At 30.3% G+C, this 19,665-nt stretch overlaps 8 protein-coding genes and 2 pseudogenes across 10 annotated transcripts, besides 2 other annotated features; 7 read left to right on the top strand and 3 right to left on the bottom strand.

Moving 5' to 3' along the window:
• Positions 1–498: 498 nt before the first annotated feature.
• On the top strand, positions 499–2,138 carry TVAGG3_0540160 (annotated as a pseudogene). The gene has a single exon. A coding segment is annotated over exon 1 (1,640 nt).
• Positions 2,139–2,288: 150 nt separating this feature from the next.
• Positions 2,289–16,807: a mobile genetic element.
• On the top strand, positions 3,649–3,929 carry TVAGG3_0540150 (annotated as a pseudogene). The gene has a single exon. A coding segment is annotated over exon 1 (281 nt).
• TVAGG3_0540140 (uncharacterized protein) lies at positions 3,963–4,274 on the top strand (the record flags this gene model as incomplete). Its single annotated transcript, XM_051237879.1, has 1 exon — positions 3,963–4,274. One exon carries the CDS (start codon positions 3,963–3,965, stop codon positions 4,272–4,274), a length of 312 nt encoding a protein of 103 aa, XP_051095703.1.
• On the top strand, positions 5,866–6,873 carry TVAGG3_0540130 (phage tail repeat-like family; the record flags this gene model as incomplete). The annotated part of the gene is made up of 1 exon (XM_051237878.1): positions 5,866–6,873. One exon carries the CDS (start codon positions 5,866–5,868, stop codon positions 6,871–6,873), a length of 1,008 nt encoding a protein of 335 aa, XP_051095702.1.
• On the top strand, positions 7,204–7,866 carry TVAGG3_0540120 (uncharacterized protein; the record flags this gene model as incomplete). The annotated part of the gene is made up of 1 exon (XM_051237877.1): positions 7,204–7,866. The coding sequence occupies one exon, from the start codon at positions 7,204–7,206 to the stop codon at positions 7,864–7,866; it is 663 nt and encodes a 220-aa protein (XP_051095701.1).
• TVAGG3_0540110 (organellar and viral DNA polymerase type B) lies at positions 8,502–9,467 on the top strand (the record flags this gene model as incomplete). Its single annotated transcript, XM_001320372.2, has 1 exon — positions 8,502–9,467. One exon carries the CDS (start codon positions 8,502–8,504, stop codon positions 9,465–9,467), a length of 966 nt encoding a protein of 321 aa, XP_001320407.1.
• TVAGG3_0540100 (uncharacterized protein) lies at positions 13,095–13,679 on the bottom strand (the record flags this gene model as incomplete). The annotated part of the gene is made up of 1 exon (XM_051237876.1): positions 13,095–13,679. A coding segment is annotated over one exon (585 nt), but the record flags the coding sequence as incomplete, so codon positions are not given.
• TVAGG3_0540090 (uncharacterized protein) lies at positions 14,807–15,581 on the bottom strand (the record flags this gene model as incomplete). Its single annotated transcript, XM_051237875.1, has 1 exon — positions 14,807–15,581. A coding segment is annotated over one exon (775 nt), but the record flags the coding sequence as incomplete, so codon positions are not given.
• On the bottom strand, positions 15,631–16,737 carry TVAGG3_0540080 (uncharacterized protein; the record flags this gene model as incomplete). Its single annotated transcript, XM_051237874.1, has 1 exon — positions 15,631–16,737. The coding sequence occupies one exon, from the start codon at positions 16,735–16,737 to the stop codon at positions 15,631–15,633; it is 1,107 nt and encodes a 368-aa protein (XP_051095698.1).
• Positions 16,808–17,786: 979 nt separating the features above from the next.
• Positions 17,787–19,090: a mobile genetic element.
• TVAGG3_0540060 (Mariner transposase) lies at positions 17,883–19,010 on the top strand (the record flags this gene model as incomplete). The annotated part of the gene is made up of 1 exon (XM_051237873.1): positions 17,883–19,010. The coding sequence occupies one exon, from the start codon at positions 17,883–17,885 to the stop codon at positions 19,008–19,010; it is 1,128 nt and encodes a 375-aa protein (XP_051095697.1).
• Positions 19,091–19,665: the final 575 nt, after the last annotated feature.

The following is a 19,665-nucleotide window of genomic DNA, read 5'->3' as shown; positions in this document are numbered from 1 at the left end:
AGCTGCGGGTTGGGTTTATAAAAATATTATTAAACCCGTTGCAAACTTTTTGGCACCAGTAGCGAAAACGGCAGGAACTATCATAGGTGGAGTATTAGGTACTAAAGCAGGTAATCCAGCGATGGGAGCACAAGCAGGTAACGCAGTTGGTGGAATAGCTGAAGGAATACTTAATAAAATAGGAGGTAGATAGTGGAAAAATAAATAAAATTATTTTTATCTTAGTATCGGTTGTAGTCTTTGATAAACTTTTTCTCCTTTATTTAAAACTTCTCTTATTGGGGCAGCTTTTGGTGTTATTGATTCAGCAACGTCACTAATTGCTTCTTTATTCTTAAATATCCAATTTGCCCTTCTTCATGTTTCCCAAACTTTACTCGCTCCTCTTTTTACTTTATCCCACAGTTTCTTAAATATACCTGCAGCCATAGTTGATTATTTCATTAAAATTAAAAATTCATTTTCATCTTTTAATTTTGATTTTTTATTTATTAATAAATGACGACTAACTATTTGGTGCCAAACACTAAACCGATTAATGGAAATGTGTTTCATTCATTCGAAAAGATAAATGAAATATTCGCAAAGAATGACGGTAGAAGATATTATAGAGAACTTGAAAGTTCATGCTATGACTCTGATGCTCCATATTTTGATGATAAACAAACTCATTTAAGAATTACAAATCCGGCTCATGATGTGAACCAATTAGGTGACACATATATTAAACGCAAAGTTAAAGCAACTCTAGTTTCAAATAAAGCTTTCACATGTGATGCCGCTTTTAAATGCATGCGTTTATTCGTTGGTTACAAATCATCAAATCAAAGCTTTAAACAATTAGAAGTAGAAACCGAAAGAGGTGATGCCGGTTATCTTCAGATGGATTGCGCCCGTGAATCTTTCGCATTTGCAACATATAAACCAAAATCAGAAAGGAAAGTTAAAAAGTTTGTTCATTCGTTATATAATAATGTTCAAAAATATGATAACTCAGTATGTGGTAAATATATTGACCCTTCAGAAGTTTTCAAGAAGCAAATGAAGAAGTTGATGTCACTTTTGATATGATTATTCCGGTAAATGATTTGTTAGCATTTCAGGCGTTCGATGATTATCCTAAATCATTTGGTGATATCATTCTTAAATATTATGTTTTCAGGGATACTTTAGTATTTTGTCAGGTTGACCCGTTAAGAGTTGCTGATTTACAAAATTACGTTTATGAAAAGATAACTGATGAAAATTATGAAAAGATTATGAATCATGTTTATAAATATGATCGCAAATTCCAACAAATCGGACTTCCTGCCAAATTAATTACAAGCTTAGCCGCTACATCTGCTGACGCAACAGTTGATAACGTTATTATTTCATGCACAAAGATGGAAGTTTTAGAGGATAAATGCATTACACCAGGATACGGTTTAATTGAAGAATCAGTTAAAGCAATACCACGTTTATTCAGTAAGGAAGATCCATTCATGATTCCAGCTCAACATATTGACGTTCGTTCACTAAATGGAGGTTGCATCACTCCTGAAGGTATTAGCTCAGATTTCTCATACGCTCTTCATAATGTTACAGATGTTGTGTTAACATTTCCGAAGAATGCAATGCAAAGAACGGTTTTAGAAAATCCAATGCTTCGAGGTCTTCAGGTCACTATAGATTCCAGAAACTTCCCCGATCAAGCGATGACCACAGTGGGTGACATATTCTTTACACGTATGCTTCAAGCTTCTGATTTAGATGGAGTGAATGAATGCACGGAAGAATACGAGGACTCATTAACTAGACCACTGAATGATGATGATGGCACGCCATTAGCTAGAACATGGAAAGACCAAACTTCATTCTTATGCACTATTCCAGTTCAACGTGATGGAGCGGGTATATTCTTTGATGGATTAGAAACTTTCAACTCACAAGTTACAGTACAAGTGAAAGCTTATCCAATCATTCAGGGTGAAAATGACACTTACTGTTCAAAGGTGACAAATCCTCCTCAGGTTTGGTTTACTAGGACTACATATTGGACATGGACACCGGATGAAGGTTTGAAATATCATCCAACAGGTACACCACCACAGTATAGAAGTTCATATGATGAAATATTGATGAATAGAAATGTTTAAAATTATAAATTTATTTTTGATTAAATGGATTTAAATTCATCCACCCCTTATGAAGAATTAGCAGGAGTATATAATACATACGTAGATGATATGATTAATGAAGCATTGAGTGATAATAGAAATGCTCTATCTAAGGAAAAATTAATGAAAATTCCATATTCTGAATGTTACTTAAATTCAATCACTGCAGCAATTGGTAAACAAAATAAAGGTAAAACATTAACGATATTAAAACAAATTATCATTATTGCTAACACTTCCCCCTATTCACATGTGTTAATTTATATCAACCGTTCAGGTTCACCTTCAGATGATACATTTGAATCTTTAAAGCATTTAATCAAAATTCCAATTATTTATTTATCACAAGAAGAAGCAGAAGATTATTTAAAAAACTTTTTAATGTATAAAGAATTATATAATACAATCAAGAAGCAAGGATTAGAGGATAAAATTATTGATAAACAACGGGATGAATTATTTGAAACACTTTCTATTTCAAATTTTGATAGAGAATTTTTGCATTCACTCATTTTTCTAGATGATGCAGTGAAATCAAAACTAATAACAAATGAGAAATCATATTTTAATCAGTTATTAACTCAATGTCGACACATTCAGTGTTCATTCTTTATGGCTGTTCAATATTTCAAAGCATTAAGCACAAACATTAAATCAAATCTATCAACACTTTTCATTTTCAGTGGGTTTAGTCGTCAACAGTTGAACGTTATGCTTTATCAAGTGAATTTACCAATGAGCATTAATGAACTTTACACACAATATCAGCAATTAGGTGAACATGGAAAAATAATAGTTGATTTAAATAAAGGAGTGTTAAATTTGATTAACTTTTTATAATTAATTTTTATTTTTTATTTATAATTAAACATGACAGAAATAGCAAATCTTCTACAGGTTCCATTAAAACAAGGGACAAACAAAAAGGGTGCATATAATAGAACTATGAAAGTTCCTGATGGAATGAAAGAATTAGTTCATATTGTTGCTGGTCTTCAAAAAGATGTTAAACAAATGAGAAACGTTTTAACATTACCGGAAGCTCAAGCATATGCCAAACGTCAAGGTCCAAATTTGGAAGCACACGAAGCAGATATTACGGGTCCAAATGGAAAACCTGATGGTATAAATGAAGTTTTCGTTACTGATGGTCAAGGTAATATTAAAGTCATAAATGGTTATAAATTAACTATAACTGATTATCCTAAACGTAAAGCATATAATGAACGTTATCCTATGCAATTTGATGAAAATGGAAAAGCTGTTAAACAATACATTGGAGAAGGTGAAAATGGTCCAATTAATTCATACCGTCATAATCCATATTCTTATTTCAATGAAGAATTAAATGCTATTGAAGAGGGACCGGATGGATTACCACGATATTCTAACCAGTTTGATGGTCAATATGCAAATATTAGACCTGAAATTTCAGCTAAGAAATTCTTTAAAGTTGCTTTATTCGATCCAGTTTTCGCAAATGTTAAAGATGAACTTAAACAGCAATTCCAACCAATTATAGTAGCAAGAATTGCATCAGGTGCTTTATCTCAAGCATTCAAAGATTTAATTAAGAAACCATTATATCAGCAACGAGGTTTAACTTATGATTTAGTTAAGGAATCAGATAAAAGAAAATTTGAGAAATCAGATGATTATAAGAATGCAATTAATGAATATATTAGGTCTATTAATTACAATGAAACAGCTAAAAATCAACTTCATGAACAAATACAGGGAATAATAGATTCAAAAGTTCCAGCAAAATAAAAGTTTAAATATATTTTTTTTATTCGATTATAAATGAGAAGACGTTTCACTAGTCAAAAGAACACTAACGCAAAAGCAGAGATTACGGTTGGTTATAACGTAAATGATGATAAATCACGAATTATTCAAAATGTTAAAGTTAATGTTAGCCCTGAATTAACAAGGTCAGCAACTCAACCAAATTTATTAACTCGTGACTTACCGAAGAATGAGGAGAATGAAGAAAACCATGAGAATGGAGACCCAATCATTTTATCTGAACCCGGTAAAGAACCTGTTGAAATTCCCACTTATCCAACATACCCCCACCTCTTTCATCAAACATCGAGAACCCATATAAAATAGACATTAATTCTGAATTAATGAAAATTTACTGTGATATAATAATTAATAATTATGATTCAATAATAAATTTAATTGACCAATCCGGTTTAATTATTTTACCTTATGAATCATTAATTCACATTATCGCCATTCTTTGTGATGTTCAAGATTCAGACGTTAAGATTCAATTTTTCATAGATGATGAGGTTTCATGCTGCGGAACAGTTGCAAAAATAAATCCTATAAAGGATATTAGCACAATTAAGATATCAAAGAACGGAACAACAACTGAACTTCATTTAACATATAATGATATTTATAATAAAAAGTTGATGAATATAAAATATCACTTGAAAAATTCTTTGTTAAGGCTATTTAATATTCAAGCATTAACATTATCGAATAATAATCCTTTGAATCATAATCAATAATAATTGACCTTTCACCAGTTTCTATCGTTTGTTTTATTTCTTTTTGTTCCCCACTATCCGGATCGGTCATTGTAATTGTTTTTGTTATAGTATCAGCTTTATCTTTAACTTCAATCTTTTTTCCATCGGGATATTTAAACCAAAATTCCAAAAATTCGATATTGTCAATCTGTTCATATTTTAATCTATCAATTACATTTTTAATACCATCTGAAAATCTTATGAAATGGTCATTATATGGGTTTGATTGAACTAAATTTGAATGAAGTGAAATATAACCTGTTGATGAATAAGACATCGACTCATATTTTCTGAAAACACTAAAATTTATAACATGAATGAATTTCTTATTCGTTGAATTTATGAATTCTTGAGGTAATCTTATTCTAGTTTTATTTATCACTGGAAAATAACGCTTTACCATATTTTTAATCGTAATAAAAAATGTCAATTATCAATATTATTTCGAATAATAACTGTGAATTAAATTTAACAGTTAGCGGAATTTATAATGTTACTCTCGTTTCTGTGAGTGGTAAATTTAATCCCATTCTTTTAGACCCTTCAGATTATATATCATTTATTAAAGATGACCTTGAAAAAACGTATGATATGTATATAAATAATGTGATAGCGAAATGGGATATTAACATGATTTTAAGTTATTTAAATGAATCATTTATCGTATGGTATGAAGAAAATTTTAAATCAAAACCTGATAAACTTTTTGAACTTGATGAAATAATAAACCTTATTAAATTTCCACTGAAAATTAAATTTTGTACTCCTCATCTCTTCGTTCATTGTTGGGGATATTAAATTTTGAAAAAGATGTTGGGGATGTTTTGTATTCTGACACTGGTTCCAATTTCATTTTAATCAAATGTGATAAAGTTAATACCCCAATGAGATTTTCACATCAAACATTAGACCCTAACTCTTATCCATCAATACAAAACATTTTATCCATCAACTTAAACACATTTTCTTTATCATATCCATTTCAATTATCCGGGAATTCATTTATTCTTCATTCAAAAGATTTATCAAATATTAAATTTAGAATAACTGACCTATTTGATTGTGATTTAGAATTTATGAATGAAATATTATGGCAATTTCAAATAGAGAAAATAGCTGATGAGATAACGGATTAAATATTTATTTTTAAATCATAATAAATGATTAAACAACAGCAACTTAAGGCGCAAAGCGCCCAGGTCCTTCAGACCATTACATACGCCATATATGCATATAATTCAAAGACGGCAGAACAAACGCAAAGGTTGAAATATGGAGATTTGGAGATAGTATTGAAAAATGAGCATTTCGAATTCGTTTGCAAAGGTGGTGCAGTGATATCAAATATAAAAGAAATTTTATTTATGAATTCAAAAATTAAAGGAATAACGGATGATATAACATCAATTCCACCAGAAGAACAGAGATATTACGCATTAAATGCATTTCCTAAAGTTTTGAAGATTGGAAGATTTAATTTAAATGAGGAATTCATAGAAGGTTTCCTAAATGACATAATGAAGAAGGCAAATTTGGTTTATGTTGATGAAAAAGATAATGAAATTAAAGAAAAGGTTGAATGGTATCATGAATGGACATTGGAGACTTTTAAAGTTAAAGCTGATACAGAATGGGTTTCAGGATGTTTAGACCTTAAAGCAGATAAAACTTATGTTGATGAAAATTATGCAAAGAAGTCGGAAGTAAATGATGTGATTACAAGCATGAAAAATGAAATACTTCAAACATTATATCCTGTTGGTTCTATTTATACGTCAATGAACTCAACAAATCCAGCAACAGTTTTAGGTTTTGGTATGTGGAAGCAGATTGTAGATAAATTCTTATACTGTGCTAGATATTCAAAGCAAACAGGAGGTTCAAAGAAAATTAAAGAAGCAAACCTTCCACCGCACACTCATACAGGAACTACAAACTTTTCTGGCGACCATAGACACTCATTAAGAGACCACCCATTATACAACTCAGACTATGAAGCTGGTTATGATGTTTTATCTCCAGCTTATAACGATTCAACAAAAAAGACTTTTCGACAAACTGAACCAGGAGGAAATCATGTCCATACTTTCACAACAAATCCAACAGGCTTGGGTAAAGATTACATGCCACCATTTGTGACTGTATTTGCATGGTACCGCATTCATTGAATGTGCTTGAGCCCAGACCTTTGGGTCAAGGCTTACCGAATGAACTAAATATATTTTATGTCTGTAATTAATTAGGTAATGAAGTAGTGGATGAACTGCAGAAATATATTTTATCGTTAATGGTTTTTAGGTTATTCAATAATGAATTATTTTTGAAGAACTGAGGGTGTCACCACGTCACCATGTGTCACCGGGTTAATTAACTTCTCTTAAAAAATGATGACAACATGACATCTTGACAACAGTCCAGGAAATATGATGCGGTCCAAAAATAATTAATTATTTTTAAAATTATTTTTATTTTTTTTTATTTTGTATGTAAGAACAGAAATGTCAGTCGAAGCAAAAACATTCACGAACAAATCTAATGGCGAAACATTCACAAAAGGCACTTATAATGGTATTGAAGTCTTACGTAGAGACAAGGATAGTTACATTAATGCAACAAATATGTGTCAGCAGTTTAGGAAAGACTTTAGAAAGTTGTTGGAAAATAAGTCCTGGGAAGAGTATTATAAGGCGTTTTGTGAAGAATATAGCAACCGCCGGAATTCAGACAGTTGCTTTTTATACAAAATTCATGCAGGAATTCCTGATGAAATCAAACAGGTTAGAGGAACGTATGTAGACCCAAGACTTATAAACTATATAGCAATGTGGGCTTCTCCAAAATATTGCATAGCAGTTGGAAAAATTATGGACTCCATAGACAAGAAAGTTCATGAGAAATTAGATGAAGAAGAACTCGAAGATACAGTAGAGAATGCTAAACATTTGTTTGAAGAAGAAGTTAGAAAAATGCATGAAAAACAATTAGAACATGAACGTGAGATATGTTATGGTTATAGAGATTCTCCATACGAACTAGACCAATGGGAACAAGAAGATTTAAAGAGAGAATTTAGAGAATATGAACTCGCTAAGATAGCATTAGAAACTGCAGAAAAGAAGTTAAAAGTTTGGGGTCGTTTTGTACAAAAATATTGTGAGTAAATGAACCATTTATTTTTGTCATAAACGACCAAAAATATATTTTATCGTTAATGGTTTTTAGGTGTCACCACATCACCATGTCACCAGGTTAATTAACTTCTCTTAAAAATGATGACAACATGACATTTTGACAACAGGTACGAAAACATTAATATATAAAATTCATGAAAATTCATGCAGGAAATTCTTGAGTTTTGGATGAACGAATACGGTCAAGCCAAAAGTGGCTCAACCTCAAAACAAGCATTTTATGAGCTTACTAAGGGTGTTATAAATGAATTCAAAGGTATTTACATACATCCTGACCTCGTTCATTTTGTTGCTGAATTCAGCAAAAATATAATTTAGGTGAAGAGGTGAGATCTCACCCGTTTTTTCACCTGTTTTTTCACCCTCATGATAATTCTTCTAAACTTTTTCATTAGATGTAAATCAGACAAAAATAATGTTTAGGTGAAGAGGTGAGATTTCACCCGTTTTCTCACCTGTTTTTTCACCTGTTTTCTCACCCTCACCGCTTAGTGGCTCAGATTGCTTTAGCTTTCTCGTGAATTTTCATGAATTTCCTTAAGATAGAAAAAATAAAGTTAGTTTTAAAATTATTTTTAAAATTATTTTTATTTTGTATAAAAAATATGATTTCAACAATCGGCACAACAAGAATTCAGGCCACGAACGGCGGGACTCTGTCCACAACTACAGCACCAAACTCGCTAGTCATGAATCCTACGTCAATGTTGGTAGAGATGAAAAGCTTTATTCCGTCTTCATATACTTTTGAAACAGAAATCCAGAAGATAAAGCAAGAACTTTTAACAAGTAATTTAGACTGTAGTGCGAAAGATGAAACAAATGAACAGTATCTTTATGAAATGGAGGACCTCATCGACCATTTGCCTAAACTACCTGAAATTCAGCAGCAAAAACTAACCATTCCTGAATTCGACGAAATTGAAGTCAAAGCAACTGACTCAGTAGAAATTAAGAAATTCATACGTAAAGTAAATTATGAATTCCTTGGTTTTCATTGCAACCATAAAGTTATGGACAAAGATTGCGACATGGTTTATAAAAATATTTCTGACCTTTACAAATCCGAAGAATTTAAGACATACGATAACTTTGTTTCATTAGTTGCAAAATGTGTATGGCAGATAAGAGATAAAGATAGAAGAGGTAAAGTATGGAATGAACAGATAAGACCAGCAGCTTTTGAGATGAAGAGAGCAATTGACGCCTTAGTTGTTCTAGCTGGTTTTATTTCAATGTATAACGCAAAAACGATGCCGCAATGTTCAAAATGTAAAGCAGCAATAAGAAAATATAACTACTCAGTCAAAGAGATAGAAAGAATGCGAAACGACTATGCAGACTTAAAGAAAGAAGCAGAAAAGCCAGTAGAAGATAAAATGGATATGTTGACATTTCTTAATAAAAACTATCCAACTGCAGAAGATTTCCTTCTGTCTGACGTCAAGAAGAAATATAAAGAGACTTTCGGCATGATTAAAACATTCGATGTACTAAAAGAAGAAATTGAAGCTACGAAATTGTTTAGGATTTCAAATATACATCGTACAATTCATGTAAAACGCTTGTGAAAAAAGAGGTGAAAAAACAGGTGAGATCTCACCTCTTCACCTCAATTATATTTTTGGTCATTACGAAGAAGTTTTGACAAAACATTTACGATGAAATCATGACAAAACATTTACGATGAAATACCCGTAAATGAAGCTTTATAAAGTATGATTGGAATTTATTTTTGCATTAATCCTGCTGTGTTGTCAAAATGTCATGTTGTCATCATTTTTCAGAGAAGTTAATTAACCTGGTGACCTGGTGACACCTTCAGTTCTTCAAAAATGCTTCATAAGTGCCTTCCTCCTTAATCCTGCTGTGTTGTCAAAATGTCATGTTGTCAGTAATTTTAAGAGAAGTTAATTAACCTGGTGACCTGGTGACACCTTCAGTTATTCAAAAATAAATTTTCTTATCATTCAAATTAACTAAAGATGAACTTAATAAAATAACGATAAAATAACTGATAACAAAATTTTATTTTTATATAAATGAATACCCCACAAGCTCAAAATTTACCACGAATCATAACAAGGGAGGAAATGATAAAAAAGATGCAAGAACTAATTAAAAACAACAAACCACGAAAACCGAGAAGATGCGGTTATGCAGTAATGATGGAAAGAAGATGAGGAATAAAAATTAAATTTGGATTGAGTTTAAAAATTCATCTTTATTAAATTCATCTCTTCCAATCAATTTATTTATTCTATTAAATTCTTTTATTTTTGCTTCACTCAGTTTAAGGATTGAACGGTAAGTTTCTAATTTTTCGATTATTTCTTTCCTCTCTTTATCGTTTTCAGCCCCACCACATTGTGGCTTCTTTTTGTAATAGCATATTTTTGATTTAATTCTGTTTAGTTTCTTTTTATATTCATTGTCTGGACTCTGAATCTTAATTGAATCAGGACTCTTGGATGCTTCATTGTCACTCATTTCTTACGAAATAAAAAAATTAAATATTATTTAAATATAATGGAGTAATAAAATAAATCGGAATTTCTATTAATTTATTGTTAACCTCAATTAATGCATTGCCGTTAATATATCTAACAAATTCAGCTATTGTGTCAAATCTTCGTCTTCTTTTTGTCATTGATTTATCAGTTTTTCCATAATCGAGATGAATCAAAACTTTATCCCCTTGTTTAAAATTCATGAGCCCCGAATTAATTTGTTCATGTTTAACATCATTTAACCTTTCCATTTGCTTTCTAATATATTCCCATTCTTTTGAAATATCATTTTTCATTTCCACTGGTTTCATGTTTATAGTTCTATGCCATGTATTATTGTAATAATATACTAACTGCTGTATGATGGAGTCATGATTTCCATCCCAGTATATCTGACCGTTAACTCCTAACGCATCTCTAAGAGTTCTCATTACCGCATCAACTATTTTATTATGAAACGTATATAGAGAAGATGAGAAGTAAAAATTAATTTGTGGGAAATAATGAATCATAGCTGCCTGAAATCCTTTATCACCATCACCCCTGATATTATCTACTCTTTCATGATCTAGTAAGTATTGAATAGCTCTTCTTGTTTCCTGTTCTGTTTTCCCTTTCAACGGAATGCAATATAAATATCTAGTGTTAATGTTAATGGCAAATAAATAAGTAACGTTTCCTTTTGAATATTCCAGATGATCGATTTCGTATGAATATGGATATGGAGCAAATGAAGGGCGACTAAATTTTTCCTTTAACGGTTGAATTTTCGGGTCAATTGGTTTATTTAATATCTTGAAATCCTTTTTAAAATCTTTTTGCTTCTTTAATGTTTGAAATGGATATAATAAAGTGAATGATGAAGGATTAACTGAAGGAGGGGGAGGTACTGTTGTTGGAGGTTTTGGTGTTGCAAGTGGTTTAATTTTATCTGCTTTGATTTTGGATGATGAAGTTTTAGTTGTTGATTTTCCTTTCATTAATTCTGGATGTATTCTATTCATTTGTTTTAAATATGCTGTATATAAAGGTTTGATATACTTTCCCGCTTCGAGTTTATGTTGAAGGATGAATTCCAAAAGTTGATCTTCATTTAAAAGTCGGGCTGAATATGGTTTAACTAATGAATCATAAATTAAAGCTTGTGCTTCATTTATGGTCTGAAGGACCTGGGCGTTTTGCACCCTTAGCTGTTGAACATTTGCTACTTTCTCTTTTGGTGTTGTTTTCGGCTTTTTCTTCTTTTGTTTTTGTTCCTTTGGCTTTTGCGGCTCAGGATTATATAATTTATATAATTCATCAATATCTTCTTCTGTTAATACTTTATTTTTGAAATCTTTCAACTGTTTAAGTTGTGATTTAGTTTTTCCCTTTGTATATTCATTATTTTTAATTTTGTCTTTAATTTCAGAAATTATTTTATCATGATATTTCAAAATTTCATTTTTATAATACGAATAATAATAATCCATATCATCACCCGTTATATTTTTATTATGTTTTTGGAGATATGATTTTAATTCATAATAATTAAGAAAATTTTGATTAAATACTAAATCATCAATTAAATTTTCTAAATCTGCGTTATCCATTTATATAAAAATAAAATAAATGTTTTAAGGGTGCCCACCTCTTTGAATCATAGTATCAAAACCATTATTTACATATTGAATCGCATCATTAACTGTTCCTCCTTCTAAAACGGTATTAAATAAATGGCATACAACATCCATTTTCACAACATACAGCCTTAGTGTGTGCTCCTGTTAATGCAGTCTTACCAATTGTTAAGCGAGTCATTGACCCGTTTTTAAGTTGTAAATTAATATTCTGACCATCGAAAATAACTTTATCATTTATTATATCCAAATAATTTTTAGGTGTTAATTGTTTATTTTGTCGTAAACTAACACCTTTCATTTTTTGTGCAATCTTTTTAAAATCACTTCCATCAATTGAACCGTTGAATGATGTATAACACTTAGGGCATAAAGCAACCATGTTATCACCTTGTTTCTCAATTGCTAAACCCAATAACTTCTTCTCATGTGCTTTTTCTTCAGCTTTATTCTTTAATTTAGGTTTAAATTTCTCATCAAAACAGAAGAAATCAAATGGTGCGAATTTGAAAATGTTTTTATCATAAAATTGTTTATCGGTAACAATTGCTTGAAATGCTTGAATGTTAGGAAGATTTGGGTCACCAGCGATTGCCCAATAAGATGAATCAGTATCACCTTCAATGAAATGAAAACGATTAACATACATGCATTTATACATAAAATCATAAATGAAAACTAAATACCAGTATTTTGCGTTATCTAAAGTGAAGAATGTCTCTTGTAAACATGTATCACATCTATAAAGTCTATCTTTAAGCATCACTTGATATGTATCCTCACCTATTTCTCTTATGTTTTTAAACTTATTTGACATACATGCAACGCGTGCCTTCTGTGCATTCATTATTTTAGTCTTTGCGTAATTTTGCGTATTCATTGCATCGTAACCATATGATCCATTAAGTGAAATCTTGCAAAATAAACTTTTTCCTTTATTTCCTTCTAATTCAGCCTTTTGTCTTTCGTTCATAAATTCGTTCGCAAATTCATTAAAACAAGTGTTTTTCGTAAATGTTAAAATTGATTGAATATCATCGATGATAAAATGAAATCTGTCTATTAGATACCAAAGATAATAAGAAGAAAATGGTTGATATTGGTTGTGTGTTGATGCTAACTGAGTTAATTTCCTCTGTTTCTGGTCAACTGGTAGATTGTTTGATTTCATGTAATTATACATAAAACTGCCAATTGTTTTTTCATCTGTGATAATATCTAAGTTTCTTATTATCGGTAAAAAGTTTATGTAATCATTAATGTATTTTTCATCAATGTGACCCTTTACTTCAGCCACGAATAAAGTATTTTTCTTCTTAATTATTCCCAGTGCTTTTGCTTTCTTTGTTGCTGTATCACAAATGATAACACCATTCAATCTTCCCGGCATATACATTTTATGGTCAGTATATTGAATGAAATCATGAGGATTAGATGAAAATGATGAAGGATATAATGAATTAAAGTCAACACCAACGAAATGAGTCATAATGTTGGTGGTGTCCTCATTTGATACAGTTTTAGTTTCTGGATTATATGAAAGTTTATTAATGTGCGTGATTCCTTTAAGATTTACTCTATGTTGAACATTTGATAAACCACCAGTAATTCCATTACGGAGAATGTGATAAGCTTCAACTGAATCTAAAGTCATTGGTAAATTATTTTTTAATGCATAATTTCTTAAATTGATTCTTAAACGTTGAACATCTTCATCTTTATTTGATTTTACGACATTGCAATAACAACACATTAACTGACAATTTTCTTTGGTATGTGGTTTTTCATTATCGATTCTATCCAATGTTGGTTTATTTGCATATGTAAACGCTTTACCACACATTTTGCATTTAGATGAAAGGATTAAATCGTGATAGTATTGAAAATCATCCATTGAAACATTATTTTTAGTATCCCTTTCTGCTTTTTCATCTTGTTTCTTATATGATTCAATTTTATATTTCCAATACTTTTTCGTTAATTCAAAACTTGATTCTATCTCTTCCTCAGGATATTTTTCATTAGGATTAAAGTCTTTATATGCTAAAGCGTAACGAATCATTGAAGCATTCGATGATAAAGAAAGATTATGAAGCATGTCAATTTTATAAACAAATGTTTCTTCAATAATTTTATCGATTGGGTCAATCATAATTTCAACATCTTTATTGCAATAATGAATAAAATATTCTAATCTATTCTTAAAATTTTTAGCATCATTGAGATATATTTGATAATCACTATCTGATATAGTTTCTTGAGTTAATGCTGAATAAAATGAATCTTTCGTGAATGGTTCCTCTTTATATAATTCTTCTTCGTAATTTTCCCATGTGATGAATTGATAAGGGAAAAAGGATTTAACACGTGATTTATTGTTTCCGAAATCTTGAGTGAATTGGTCTAATGTCCCACCCGCTATATAATTTCTGATGTCAATAAATCTCAATTCATATGGAACGTTTGTTTTCTTTACAATGATTTGCTTAAATTGTGAAGATGAACCCAGCATTGATTTTATTTTCCATTTTGCAGTGTTTAAATCACGAAGAATTAAATTTAAATCAAACTTTCCCGAATTAAAACCTATGATATTCACTTTATTGAATTCCTCATCTAGAAGTTCTTTAAATGCTTCCTTCTGTTTTTCATTTAATGTATGAGACAAAGTCCCCGCCGTTTGCGACTTCAATAATTCATTGTATTGACTCATATTTGATTCAACAACTAATGAACAGGTTGAAAATAAAAACTCAATCCAATCAGAAATAAAAGAATCACTCGAAGTTAAGCAAAAATTCCTCGTATATGTTTTATCGTTTAATTTAACCGTTGATGATACCATGAATGGTTTTAAGTAAGCGTTCAAAGTTGCACACTCAGAAAGTTGTAATTCTTCTTTAGTCTCTAATGTTTCAAAGTCAAAAGTAATATAATATCTTGTCGGTTTATAATATTTCTGCAAATTGTGAGCTAATAACCACTGATATATCTTCTGTTTCGTAATATGTGGTGCATATGGTTGCTGTGTCTTTTGCAACTGAACGTCTTGAATTAATCTTCCATTATTTTCTTTACATTTCTCACAATGCTTTAAAAATCTTCTTTGGTTTTTCCTTTCTGGATCATCACGGATAGAATAAACTTCTTCTTTACAATATGGACAAACTTTATAGCCGGTGAGTGCTTCAACGTCTGTTATTCTGTCAGCGTGAAGTTTTCCACATGGACTCTGTGTTAATAAAATATTTACTGTTTCAAATTCTGGATCTATCATTATTGATTCCACTAATGGAAAGTCTACCTTATTTATGTCCACGTCTTCTGGTTGAGGATCACAATAATAGAAATCAATATTAACATTTAACATTCTCGCTAATCTCTCACTTTCTGATGAAATGTCAAACCCTTCATATGCATCTATTGCTTCATTTAAATAGCTTCTACGAGTTTTAGGATTAACACCATCAGGAATGTTATAGAAGCGTTTAAATAACCTTCTACCTTCTGCTCTAATTTGATTATCATTCATTTTAGCTGTTCCGTTTTTGTTCATTTATGTAAGAATAAAAAATTAAAAAATAAATAAAAATAAAGTTTATTTTTTAAAGCCCATAAAATGAATTAAGAACACATAAATTTTTATCATCTGCGACGTGACGAATACATTTTAATTTACTCAAGAATGCGTACCCTGATACATTAAATCTAATTCCTGTCTTATTTAATTTCACAACTTTGAAAAGGAATGTATGAATAGCTATAAAATGATGAGAAGATGTTTTATGGGTTGCTTCCATTTTTTCTGAAATAAATGAATAAATATAATGTTTATAAGTTTTCATATCTTTTATGTTCTTAATAACGAATGGTATAGACCTTTCAACTTCGTCTTCCTTCGGTGCTGTTCTTTCATATGAAACATTATTGGTATCTTCAACAATGAAACCACAATCACACAAAATTTTATAGGTTCCAATGGTTTCTTTTGATATTTTATCTAATAAATCAAAAACTTTATCAACACCTGTGCATTTATTTAAATAATAATTTGTGTAAATATCATGATCTTCTTTCTTAATCGTATTAGTTGCATATGTCACGTTTTTAAGAGCTTTTTTGAATTTTTCGGAATCTAAAGGTGGTGAAAATAAGATACAAGGGTATTCTTCATTATCAATAAATTGTAACTTATGTTTACGAATAAATTTAGTACCTTCTTCTGAAAGTGTTTCGTCTATTTCACCATCTAATAAATTTTGTGTTGATTCTGAGACATAATTTTTATATCTTTCTTCATGAGATTTCTGAACTGCTGATTCTGAAGCTGGGATATTCATTAAACCCTCTACTTCATTTTCATTATATTTTTCAACTTCTCTTAATTCCTTAATTTTTTCATCTATTTCATCTCTTATTTTTTCCAGTCTTTCAATTTCATTGTATTCATCATCTTTAATCCGTTCTTCATAATATTCAGGGAAAACATCAGGTTCTTTAGGTTTTTCTTCTTCAGATGTGGGATATAAGAAATTTATAACATCATCTTTATTCATTTTTCCATCATAATCTAAATCATTTAATAACTCGGCAAATTTTTGACAATTTCTTAAATAATATTTATTAACTTCATAACCCACCTCCTCTAATATATCCTTTATTTCCTCGTTTGTGAATCCTAATTTTTTAACGTTGTTAGTTTTGACGCTCATTTCATACAAAATAAAAAAATAAAATAATAAACATAACCAAGTTTTAATTTTTCGTAAGAAGTTTATTTTTTAAAAAATTTTTTATTTTTTATTTCATTATGGTAGTGAATCTTTTATTCATGAAAATAATTATTTCTAATTTCTTTTACTCTCTCGTATATACTAGATTTAAAGAATTCAGAACATTTCCCATAATCTCCTAAATGTTTTCTTATCTTATTGGTTTTCCATTCATTATATGAAACTGAATAAACTTTATCTTTATCTTTACACCTTTCATCACTTCCAATATATTTATATCTCAGTTTTGATTTATTGGTTTCATATTCATTAGCGTTTAATAATTCACAGTCTTCCTTTTTAAATAAATGTTTTATGTATTCAGGATTAACAATTCTATAATATTGCTTCCCTTTAAATCTTTGAATATAAACAGGAACACCATCCTCTAAAATTCGATAATCTATTTTATCTGGTTTTACTTGTTGGGTCATTTATGTAAGAATAAAAAAATAAATTATTTTAAAAATAACTTTAATTTTTTTAATGGTTTATTTTTTAAAAATTTTTTATTTTTTATTTCATTATGTATGGGCTGAGTGTAAATGTCTTACAATTTTGAAAATTTTTTAAATCTTGATTTATTCAAAAACGTAAGAATAAAAACCGTAAGAATCATACATTTTTTACTTCATATGTTAAAAAAAATGATACAAAATCGCTCGATATTGTATGAATTCTTACGTTTACAAAAAAAGTCACAAAACCCATCCTATCCTACTACTGCTCTTTTTTCGGACCCACATTTTTTTAATTATCGCAATATCTTTATATTTGGGATGATTCATCGTCGTTCTTAACTGCAATTCAAATAGGACATGACGGAAATCGTAATGATTGCCAATCCATTTTCTATTAAAACTTCAATCCATATATAAATATAGAATGATTATGAAAATTTAATGGATAGCTTATAGGCACAAAAAAACTGGTTTAGAAAAATACAACATATCATTGTTCAAATGTTCGTATTCTGAAAAGAATTGCTATAGGGTGTCCAAAGGTGCGTTTAGCACAGCGCTCTATATGAGACTATTAAAGGAGATATATGCTGATTATAAATATATAATAAAAAATATGAATATATGTATATGATGAGTATGTTGTATTTTGGCGCCATGCCGGAATATAAAATGAATTTTGAGACAAGAGGCGGTTTCGCGGGAAATTTTGGCGGGATTTTTTTCATTTTTTTAATGAATCATAAAGAAAACATCCTCGCTCTTGCAAAAAAATGCAAAGACTGTAAAAAAATCTACGAGACATTGGTAAAATGCTTCGGTATGGATGCTCTTAGCTATTCCACTGTAACGTATCATGTTAGGATGTATCACTTCATGAACAAAAAGGCGCCCATCATAAAAATTGACAAAAAATCGCCGGATCAAAGAAAAATCAAAGCAATTCTTCAAGCGCTAGATGAAGACCCAAGAGCATCACTCAGAAGGATAGAGGAGATGACAAAGATACCACGTACAACAGTCAGTTATTATCTGCACAATTATTTGAACTACAAACTAGCGTATACACGTTGGGTTCCGCACAACCTTAATTCAGTTCAAAAAAAATCTAGAGTCCAATCTTCGAAAGAGCTCCTCTCTATATTGGGTGCGTATCAATCCAAGAAGTTTCGCTTTTTAGTAACAGGGGACGAGTCTTGGTTTCAATATGCAACAGAAGCCAAAATCATGTGGATCCCGAAGGATGAAAATCCGCAAACATTCCCGAAGAAAAAAATTGACACACCAATGATGATGTTGTCGGTTTTTTGGGGCGTGAATGGCATCATCGCAATTGATATTCTTCAAAAACCTAATACGATGAATGCTCAGTATCTAATTGACAATGTTCTTACTCAAATTATCAATTCTGATGAGTTTGAGAAATCCAAACAACAAAAACAAAAGTTTGCAATTCATTTTGATAATTCAAGAGTTCACAAAAGTCATAAGGTAATGAATTACTTGGTGGAAAACAATGTCAAAGTTGTTCCAAACCCAATTTATTCACCTGATATTGCACCCTCTGACTTTTATTTATTCGGCACGCTAAAAAAGAGAGCTGAAGGACGCGAATTCGCGAGTCCAGATGATCTTGAAAATTTTGTAAGAGAGCAATTTGAGCAATTTTCTCATGATGATTTAAAGCGCGTCTTTCAAGCCTGGATCGATCGCTGCGAACGCGTGATTGAATCCAATGGTGATTATATTTAAATAAACTTTATATATATGTAACTTGTTTATTTCTTTTCGCAGTATTCAGGTTTGTGCTAAACACACCTTTGGACACCCTATACTTAGTTTCTTTCATTATAAAAGTTTGGTCATAAAGGATGGCTTGAAATAGGAAATTCAGCACTTAGATGCAACAGGCGTCAAAAATTTTCTCACTGGGTTTTCGTCTATCAATCCCAGCTCATTATATACGCAACCAATCAAAAATCTGATATGGGAGTCCAAGGCTAACTTTTTGTTGTCTACCTAATAAAAGAGGAAGCAGCATTAGTGAGAATAATCGCAAATATTCAATTTAAATTATCTTTTTATTCTTAATTTAAAGTGACAAAAAGAATAAAAAACCTATTCTAAGGCATGTTGTTATGTAAATGAGACTAGACATCATATTTTATGTTATGAAAAAAAAATATTTAGAATTTTAGAACAAAATAAATAGAAAAAATAGCATAACTTATGGATGTGCGTATATTAAATTTAATAAATTAAGAGAAATTATTTTTGGCGCCAAAATTATTCGTTAACTCTCAAATTTTTCTGAGTCAATAAGCCGCCAAAAAGTGTCATTTCTTTATAGGAAAGGAAACCTATTTGACGAACAATCCGGACACTAGTGCCTCAGCGAATTTTGCCA

The sequence above is a fragment of the Trichomonas vaginalis genome, chromosome II (assembly GCF_026262505.1).
Source record: "Trichomonas vaginalis G3 chromosome II, whole genome shotgun sequence".
Lineage (NCBI taxonomy): Eukaryota > Parabasalia > Trichomonadida > Trichomonadidae > Trichomonas > Trichomonas vaginalis.
This window is presented reverse-complemented; position numbering and strand designations above follow the sequence as displayed.